General features: G+C 37.9%; 2 protein-coding genes across 2 annotated transcripts; both read right to left on the bottom strand.

The window, feature by feature from the left end:
- Positions 1-2,751: 2,751 nt before the first annotated feature.
- Positions 2,752-6,922, bottom strand: LOC133720159 (amino acid transporter AVT1D). Its single transcript, XM_062146329.1, has 11 exons — positions 6,212-6,922; positions 5,361-5,653; positions 4,939-5,153; positions 4,806-4,829; positions 4,522-4,702; positions 4,192-4,411; positions 3,881-4,016; positions 3,613-3,778; positions 3,458-3,501; positions 3,294-3,356; positions 2,752-3,173 (listed from the first exon to the last, which is right to left on the bottom strand). The coding sequence occupies exons 1-11, from the start codon at positions 6,406-6,408 to the stop codon at positions 3,078-3,080; spliced, it is 1,635 nt and encodes a 544-aa protein (XP_062002313.1). The 5' UTR covers positions 6,409-6,922; the 3' UTR covers positions 2,752-3,077.
- Positions 6,923-8,140: 1,218 nt separating this feature from the next.
- Positions 8,141-8,944, bottom strand: LOC133720161 (uncharacterized). The gene is made up of 2 exons (XM_062146331.1): positions 8,566-8,944; positions 8,141-8,440 (listed from the first exon to the last, which is right to left on the bottom strand). The coding sequence occupies exons 1-2, from the start codon at positions 8,820-8,822 to the stop codon at positions 8,299-8,301; spliced, it is 399 nt and encodes a 132-aa protein (XP_062002315.1). The 5' UTR covers positions 8,823-8,944; the 3' UTR covers positions 8,141-8,298.
- Between the last annotated feature and the right edge of the window lie 660 nt (positions 8,945-9,604).

Genomic DNA, 9,604 nt, shown 5'->3' with positions numbered 1-9,604 from the left:
TCCTGCTCAAAAAATATCGAAGACGGTGGGATCCATTATAAGGTGAAGTCATACGACACAGTCGAAAATGTAGTCTGGTAAGAATCACAATTTTACCGCTAAGGTAACTTGACAGCAAAGTGTCACATAGTATTTTTGAGCATTGAAACTCCACAATAATTGGTAATCAGTTCATTAATTTAAAGTGTTTTACACATTTAAAGATTTAAAGTGTATTACGCATTTAAGGATTCAATGAGATGACCTGAAAGACTCGTTTGATCAAAAAGGCTCACAAGGTTCATGCTGGATGTTGACTCAAGAGTCTCTTATACGTTTCCTATCTACCGTGTAAAATATGCTAGATTTTGGGTTTGCGGCATCTTCTTCTTCATCCTCTGCATTTACTTCGTGAAGAATTGAAAATTCAATTCGAATTATGATAATGATGGCCCCCTCGTGCTCGAAGTATGGTGGTCGTGTTGGTTGTAGCTCAGATGAGAGCTTTGTTTAAAGGGAAGGTTACAATTGCACATGACATGACATTACTCTTCTGATTGGGAAGGGGGTCGGTGACTCTGAGGCTGTGAATTGGACAGCTATTAAATTGCAATATACCCCCCCAAGGCCCCATGCAAGGATAGCCTATCTTTTTCTTGTCCTGCAAAATAAGGGCACTTCGGACAAATTCAGATATGGGATATCTTCAGGGACTCAATCTTGAACTGCAAAGGTTTCATGTATTAGCACTCGTAGGACCCTAGGTACCGTATACAGGTAATTCATATTTATGAAAATATCGAATCTTACTTAAAATTGGTAAAACACTAAAACGTCCATACGTATAAGTTGGATATCGTTCCATTAGTTATGAGGTGAAATCACTGAAATGCAGAAAGTATTAATAGAAACTTCGATTGTCTTGAAAATATATACTCTAAATTTTAATTTTTTTATAGGATAAACGAGATTATGAGAACACTTCATTAACTCGGACTTAATATGACAAAGAAACCTATCATCTAGAGAAAATAAGCTACTCGTACAATTCAGGGCCGGTCCTGAGATTGTAGAGGCCTGAGGTTTTTCCTTATCAAATTATTTATAATTATAAAATGATAACAGCAAAAAGAAACATATAGATCTAGAGTTTATGTTATATAACTATTTCAGAAACATACGACATGCATGTTCCCTGTATCAAAAAAGAAAAAGAAAAAGAAAAAAAAACTAATTAAAAAATATACAAAAACACTTGAGAAAACAAATGCAAAAATGTCATTAGTGGGATTCGAACTCTTGGTAAAAAAAACCCCTTAGAGGCAGTCTTGCCACTACTCTACCTCATATCATTGTTAATTCAGGCGCATAGATTGTATATATTATTTACATAAAGTTAGAGCTCCGAGATCCCCTAGTAGCCGGTGGCCTGAGACGGTTGCCTCAGTGCTGGCTCTGTCGTACATAATATTATACTAACACAAACCTTAACCTCAATTAGGAGTAATAAGAAATAGGGAAAATTAAAGAAGCAAGTCTTTAAAAACCCTTATATGTATTCATTTTCGTGAAATGTTTACATTATTAAATAAAACAAAAAATCTAAATTTAAAGCTCTGAACGAGCTTCCTCTTTCAGTCTAGATAGCAGAGCTTGACGTTTTGCAGCGGATAGAATCTTTGGCTTGGACTTCTGGCCTGAGACATACTGCAACCCCATAGCCCCACATTGAAAAATTAAAAATTTCAGTACAATTGATAGTAATCTCTTACCTCCACTCGACAAAGCAAGTTCCAATCCAATCAATTCTAACATTGGAGGGTTAGAGCTTAGACTTTTACTTGGCAGCTCATCTCTTAAAATTTTTACTATACATTGTTTCAAATTCGTCATTACAAATCAAAGAAGCATTTACATATCTAACCAAAGATATTGTATGACCAATAATAATACTCATTTAGAGCAAGTTCACCCGTTGGGTCACCTACTATTCACTGCTTTTTAGTGTATATTTTCATTCTCTGGGTCACGAAATACACTGTGCCTGTGACCCAGGGCACGAAATACACTGTGTAGGTCACCATGGTAACCTAGAACACTGTACAGGCTGACCCAGATCACGAAATACACTGTGTTCGTGACCCAGAAGGTGAAATTAACACTAAAAAACAGTGAATAGTGGGTGAACTTGCTCTTAGACTTTAAAGTGCTTTTTAATATTTTCATAATAATCGTCAGTTGTTTGATGCAAATTTAAAGTCACTACGATTGACATTAACAAACCGCTTCATGCATGTAGTGTTAATGCTATATTTGCAAGTCTAAACTAAAATGGTGATCAAATTTGTGCCAGCAGGCTCGAACATGCTAACATGCCACCATGATATATATGGATGATCAATTAAAGTTAAATACACCCTGTGGACTATTAATGGTGTGGTCAAGCTAACTTCAATTTGAAGAGTGGTCTATTTTCTTTGGATGTATCGTTAGGGGCTCATGTGGTTATGTCACATCCAATGCCGGTGGTGAGGCAGCCAACGTTATCGTGAGTGCTCTAACCCTAACGGTCCAGCGGTTGCACATGTTATGCTCAACTCTTTTAGGACAAGATTTTTGTGTTAATGCTATTACATGATTGATCCAATTGCTTCAACCTTAATAGCACCATTTACTGTTCGTCTCGTGAGCCATAAAGTTTAGTAAGCATATGAAAGGACCAAATACATGCATTTCCTTCGCCCAGGAGGCCACGGCCATCTAGTCTAGCAGTTGTGTAAATCTTTTGTTTATAAATGAGAGATCTTTACATTGGAGTTCGACCGAAGAATAACCAATATATTGTTGTATAATAATAAATGAAGAAAACTAGAAGCTTCCATCACATTCATAACATTTGCTTTCAGTATCTTGTCCTGAAACTGAAAAAGATATTTCACTATTGGCTAATGGCTAGAATACATGTGTTGATTAAAGGAAGAAGGACCCGCGAGAGCTCGTATACGCAAATCTCTCATTTGAGTTGTGATGCATGCTATACGGTATGGCACTCAACCAAAGCAATTTCCAAGTAGAAATAACTAAGATACTGTTCCCTTTTAGTCCATCTGTTCAGCTATTTTTGTAATTGATGAATATGTGCCAATAATAGAGCACAACACCCCCAGCATTATAACGAAAACGCAAGTTGTAATCTGAAACATTAAAACAAGAAGCGTTTTGAGGAAGAAGCATTATTATGACAGAAGCTACGAGCTTTCTGACCTATATATAACTCAAACTCTCAAAGGCAATGATCGAATATAGATTCTTACCTGCGACTTAGTTAATCTACCTTTAAGTAGGATGAGATAACACACCCCTGGGAAGATAATAGCCTGCCAAGGAACATTAGAAAAAGGAACTTGATTTAGTTCCATTGATGAAAGTTTCTGATATCTTTCTGTGTACATTACACATGAATAAACTAATTACTTACCACTAACATTGCAAGTAAGGATCCCATCAATGCCATCACCGCACCTGCACCAGATTATTTGCCTTGTGTTAATATCTTTAGGGATTCCATCAGGCACGTTATGTCATTAGGTTGGCAATCAAATACAGCATAATGTTGTAGTGTAGAATTCTAACCAAAGAATGGAAAGCTCAACGCTACGACCAAAGTTGATAGAACTAGAACTGTTCTTGTAAGGATTGAAGCCAAATGAGATCCCATCCAAGCTACAGGAAAGAGTTCCTCTAAACTCAGAGCAACGGGCGTTATTGTGAGGGCATACTTTGTCATCGGGTTCACAATCTGAATTTATAATTGAAAACGTCATTACCCAGTTGGATTTGGATTTAGTTAAAGAAACTCTTTTTTAGAAAAAATAACCAAGTATCTTAAATCATATCATACTGTTGTCCAGACTGCAATTTTTGAAGCAACAAATTCTTCGGGCATGTTTAAAGTGAACTGAGACCTGACCGAGTCTCCAAACATTAGATAGCCACATATTGCTACCCCAGTATACATGAAGAAGCAAAAGGCACCACTGCATACATCAGAAAACATGCATTAATTACCAAAGTGATCATACAATTTCTCAAGGATTTTGAGAACATTTTTTTTTATATTTCTCTTTCAGCAAGCAATTACATTTTCTGCCAATATTTGATCTAGGAAAAACTGAAAAAGATAAGGTGTTGAGATGATTTTAGTATGCTTACCAGGTTAGTAGAACTGCTGGAAATTGAGATGGTTTTCTCATGGATGTGTAGATATTTGGGAACACTGAATGACCAGCGTAGCCGAAACCATATATACCAATTGTGACAGACAACCCGGAAAGGTTTAAGGCGGATCCACTGTGATGAAAGCCAACTTGGTTCACAGCCCCAACCCACAGCAATAAAATGGCCACCAGAATCGATGCACCTACTCCTCCAACTGAAAACATCGGTTAAAGTAGTAGAGTTTTTTAGATTTAATTAGATGTCCAACATATGAAATTGAAGAATAATAAAATTATGACAAGATAAGTGATCAAGATATGAAACCTGAGAGGTAAGAGAGCAAACTAAGATTTTGAAGCCATACAGTGGGAAGAACTACAAGAGTTGCTGTGATGGCAAAAATTTCATGACTTTGAAGATGGATTCCTGCAAATGCTATGTGGGTGTTTGGGAATATTGCCGCTAAGTTATCGCCCATCATCGTCAAAAACTCCACACAAGCACCCTACAAACAGAGTTATCCTACTTAATTTAGAATGCAAATACACTGAAAGAAATGAGTAACAAATCAAAAGGCATGGAAGAAAGTGAGAGTCTTTTGCACTTACATATAGTTCTAGATACAAAATTATCTGCATCGCCCAAAACCAAGTGTTAGTGTTGCTTCAAAATAGAGGAACAAGAGTGCCATCCACTTTGTGATGTGAACCAAGAAATTTTATAAAGGTACATCAGACTTACAGATAGAATTAAACGGCCAGTCGAGCCGAAAGCAGCCTGGCCAATATCTGGATAGGTTCGGAGTCCAGGACAACTTTCTAAACATCGCATTAATAAAATTCCAGTATAGCAACATATCACACCAAACAATGCTAGTAAAATGAGGCTCAACCACCCTCCTTCTTTTATTGCATATGGTGTTGTAATAAGTCCCATCCCACACAAGACATTGATTCCTGCATATAAATGATAACAGCGGTATGAGTATGAGCTTATTTGAATGAAACATGCAAGTGGTTATGCTAATTTCAATGTTTTTATCTGAGTGCATGAGTCGGGCAGAGAGTAAGCTACAACATAATGTGTCAGATATCTTGCAAGATAATGTTAAGCTACATAATGATTGAAAGGGAACAAAAACAAAGGAAGAAAAGAAAGGCTACCATTGAGTACAGCTTGTGAAAATGAACAACTATGTTCCTTTGGCGGTGGCAATTCACAGACAGAATTTTTTGCAGAGAGAGTTGGGGGAGATGATGCTGCAAGCCCTTCTTTCTCTAAACTTGCTTCGGAAGCAAGTAATTTGCCACTGAGCTGTGAAGAATTATCATCAGGTGCTTGTTGCCACTTAACAAACGAAGACAAGGAGCTGAAACTGGGCCCTCTTGATCGCATAAAAGTAAGGGAAGGAAGGGAAGGAGGAGTCATGACATTGGTGTACATATCGATGGACTGCCTGCACATATTCAATCAAGCAAAAAGATTAAGATACAACTTTCTATACATTATTCTTGTATGATTTTATCATGCTTTTGCTCTCACAACTTTCTTCAACAGGAGGAAAAAGAATTCAAACACAAAGAGAAACCTAGACTAAAAGTTGACCCAAACTGATGAAATTGAAAGCTAAGGAAGGCTCATTAGGAAGGGAGTAGAACCAAATAACTTCAGGGTCTTAATGTGGCCTAGATTGGCACAAGCCTCTACAAGAAAATTGCCTCTACAAAAATATATACTTAAAATGAAGCAGTTAAGGATGTCATTGATGACAGTAAGAAAAAAACAAGGACTAAAGCATTTTCCATTAATGCACTTTCGGTCACAACTTTGCTTCCCAAAATCCCTAATGATTCTGTTTTCCCTCCTCTTACAAGAGCATGTAATCCAATATATAGCTAGAAATTCATGCATATAAATGTCATAAACCAGAATCTTCCCTACTAATATCGCGCTCCGAAGCAAAATCAACAAAGTTATAAACATAACCAAGGGCATGGTTGATGGAAAGAGGTACCAGTAGCTCTGAGGCCATGCATTATTGTTAGGTGCACTAATGGCAATGCCCTCAGGTCTGCCTACTTCAGATTCAGTTTCGGCTTCGGAAGGCTCATAGTTGTTTCTGTGTGCTTGGTTCTCTTCATCATCTGTTAAAAAATCATCGTCCCCGCGCTCCGGTCCAAGATCCTCATCCAGCTTCGTCCAACTGCTCATTCTACTCCTTTGATTAACCCAAAACAGAAAGACTAACACTCTCTCTAATTAACCAGAAAGAGATCTTTCTCTAACCTAAGAAACGAAGATGCTGATGCTGCAGAATCAACAAAGACAGAGCAGACAACAGTTACACGGGACTAACAGGTTTCTGGTTTGAAATATGAAGCCACGTTTTACGCAGGTGACAGCGTGCATGTTGCTATAGGTATGTGGCTGTAAAGCCCTTCAAGAACCAAGACGCTACACGTGTCGGTTGTTTCTTGACGCTGGAGATGAGGTTCTGGTTTTCATGAGGACCAAAAGAAACAAAGACCTAATCCTACAGGATCCGAACTTCAGGGCTCTGTCTGTGTTTTATTTGTAATCAAACTCGTTTCGTCATAGACGACTCTTAGTCATCATCTAATCATCAGTCTCGTCCATCTTTCCTAGTCACTGTCATTATGGACAGAACTGTTTCTTGAAAAACTAAAACTGTATCGGATCGAGTAAGATACAATGTTCTATTTGATAAGCAATGAAGCTAATTTACCTTGATTTCTCTTTCTGTATTGATTGTACATTGCTTGATATCTGATTGTCTTGATTGTACATTGCTTGATCTTAGGACGTTAAGGTGTAACTGCAAATCTCCAGGATCCAAACTGATCAGCAATCCTATAACTGGGATCTAATTAAACTGATCAGCAATCCTTTAATTGTATTCATTGTAATGGTTGATCTCCAGGAACTAAACTGATCAGCAATCATGTATATAAGATTGAAATACATCAATGAGAAAAGTGTGGAAAACACTTTACCCAAATCTGCTTTACTATTCTGGTCTGTTTTTGGTGTTCTCTTGTTTCTTTGTTAAGGCTATCTTTTTTTGAATAATAAAAAAATATACTTGTTGTTATCCAGCTATCAATTCTTGTTGGTATAAGTGCAAGTTGGTGCACTATTCTCTCTCTTGATTTGAATACCAAATGTTACCTCCAAGATTTTTTATTTATTTTCAAAAATAGAATTTTCCACATGTACCTGACATTTCCCAGATGGGCATGGTCATTTTGAAAAGTATGGTCTATGAATAAAACCACTAAAACTTATTCTCATATACATTTTACAGATGACTGAATACATACATGTCAATACCTTATCATTTTTAACTAAGAAAGATGCGACATCTTGAACAAACAACCATCTATATAATGAAGAAAGATCGATGGGTGAAAAACATCAATGAGACATTTTGGCGATGACACGAAGGTACAACAATAGCCTTTCTGGTAGCAAGGGCGGATCCTCGGGCAGCTCAGGAGCCTCTAGGTTACGGTCCTAGAAGATTTTCTGGAGATTATATATAGTTTTGTTTATAGGAAATTTTCTGGAGGTTACGATCCACCACTGCTTGGTGGTTAATTGCACGAGTTTGCCTACGGTACGTCACCATACCGATATATCAAGTAAACTAGTTCGATTTAGAGGTAGATTAGCTCTATTTTACTTTTGTAACGAAATAATCTACCTTTCTATCGAACTAAGTTTACTTAGTGTACCAATACATCTATGAATAGTAAAATTTCCCTCATTGCAAATCATTTTCCGATAGCATCATCAACTATCTAAACAGTCAACATAGCAAATTGCGGCATTATTCTTGTGATGCAAATTGGTAGAGTTGGTAGGTTACAAGCCAACTTTAACAACACTCTTAGCTCGTGACAATTCGAGCAAAGCTCTGCTCTGAATAAAAGTACTGCTGCATCCTTTTAATTATCAGAGTGGAAACATGGCAAAGCCTTATGCACAGAAATAAATTCGATCATGTAAAAGTTACACTTATAGACCAGTAAGGAAGTAGAAAGGTTTAAAGGACTGAAAGGAGAAGAGAGATCTAACTCTCTAAGATTTGTCAACTTGGTTGAGCTTGCCCAGGCCACTGCAATTAGCACACACAATCTGAGCCTGGTCTTTCCGTGCTGCATTGGCTCTCAAGGTCACCCCCGACTTCCGAACGAACCCTGCCCCATCGCATTCAGGACATCTGGAACACAACAGAAAACACAGCATTCAAGAATGAAGCTTCAATTTTCCAAATTTCGGTTTTGAAGAAGCATAAAAGGAAATCATGTTTAGCAATGAAATTATGAGAGATGGTATGGTAATTACGTGTCCTTGCGGGAGAAGAGGATTGGGAAGGCAGTTCCAACCAGAGCCACAAGAGCAGCACCACCAATCAAGTATGGTGTGCTATCGGCGGATACATCTCCAACCGCTGCAACTACCGTCAATGCTCGCTTCTTGTTCTTCTCAGTCCTCTTCCATAATAGAGCTCTTGACCCCGCTAAGGGGTTACCAACTAACGTTGGTTGCTTCAGTGTTTCTGCAGAAAGAATAGTCAGAAGTGAAGAAGACATTGAAGCCATTTCAAAGAAATCTGTTTGTTTTCAATTTCTGGGGTAGGAGAGCAAATCCATCAGGGGTTGAATTGGGTTTTAAAATGACACGGTTATGGTTTGTATTCAGCAACCACAGATATTTTCTTCCTTCTAAATGGATAGGGTCATGAGGCCACATCAGTACTCAAAAGATTTCTGTGGTTTCAAAGATAAGGCTTGGGTCCCAAGTCCTAATTGAGTCAACATCTACTTGCCACTGTGCTTTGTTCAGTTCTTTGGGACCTAAACACCCAGTAGGAGCTGGCTGGGGCTGGCCGGGGCAATAACTTGTGCAGAAAAATGACCAAGGCGAAAACTTTTCAAGAAAGTGACTGTCTACATACACTAGCATCAACGTAACCATCACACTATGATCAAACAAAGAACATTTGAAATTTCCTATACATGGTTTAGCTGCGTGAATAGACCTTAAATTGTTCGAGCAAATTTCCACATGCCATGCAAAAACAAATGCTTGGAGTGATGAATTATCAAGCCGCACCCCCAGAACAATGACGTTTCCCATACATGGTTTAGCTGCTTGAATAGACCTTTAATAGTTCTTCGAGCAAATAATTTCCGCATTCCATGCAAAAACAAATGCTTGTATTGATGAATTATCAAGCTGCACCCCCAGAATCTATCCTCTAGACCATATGATCCAGAGCAGTACATTTTATTCACTTTATTGCTTCATCTAACAATCCAGAAGATCTTCCTAAAAAACAACACTAAAGGGGCAGCAATAACAAGGAAGCTGCTTCATCTTA

This window comes from Rosa rugosa, chromosome 7 (assembly GCF_958449725.1).
Source record: "Rosa rugosa chromosome 7, drRosRugo1.1, whole genome shotgun sequence".
NCBI classification, from domain to species: Eukaryota; Viridiplantae; Streptophyta; class Magnoliopsida; order Rosales; family Rosaceae; genus Rosa; species Rosa rugosa.
The sequence above is the reverse complement of the archived record's forward strand: the minus strand, read 5'-3'. Positions and strand labels throughout refer to the sequence as shown.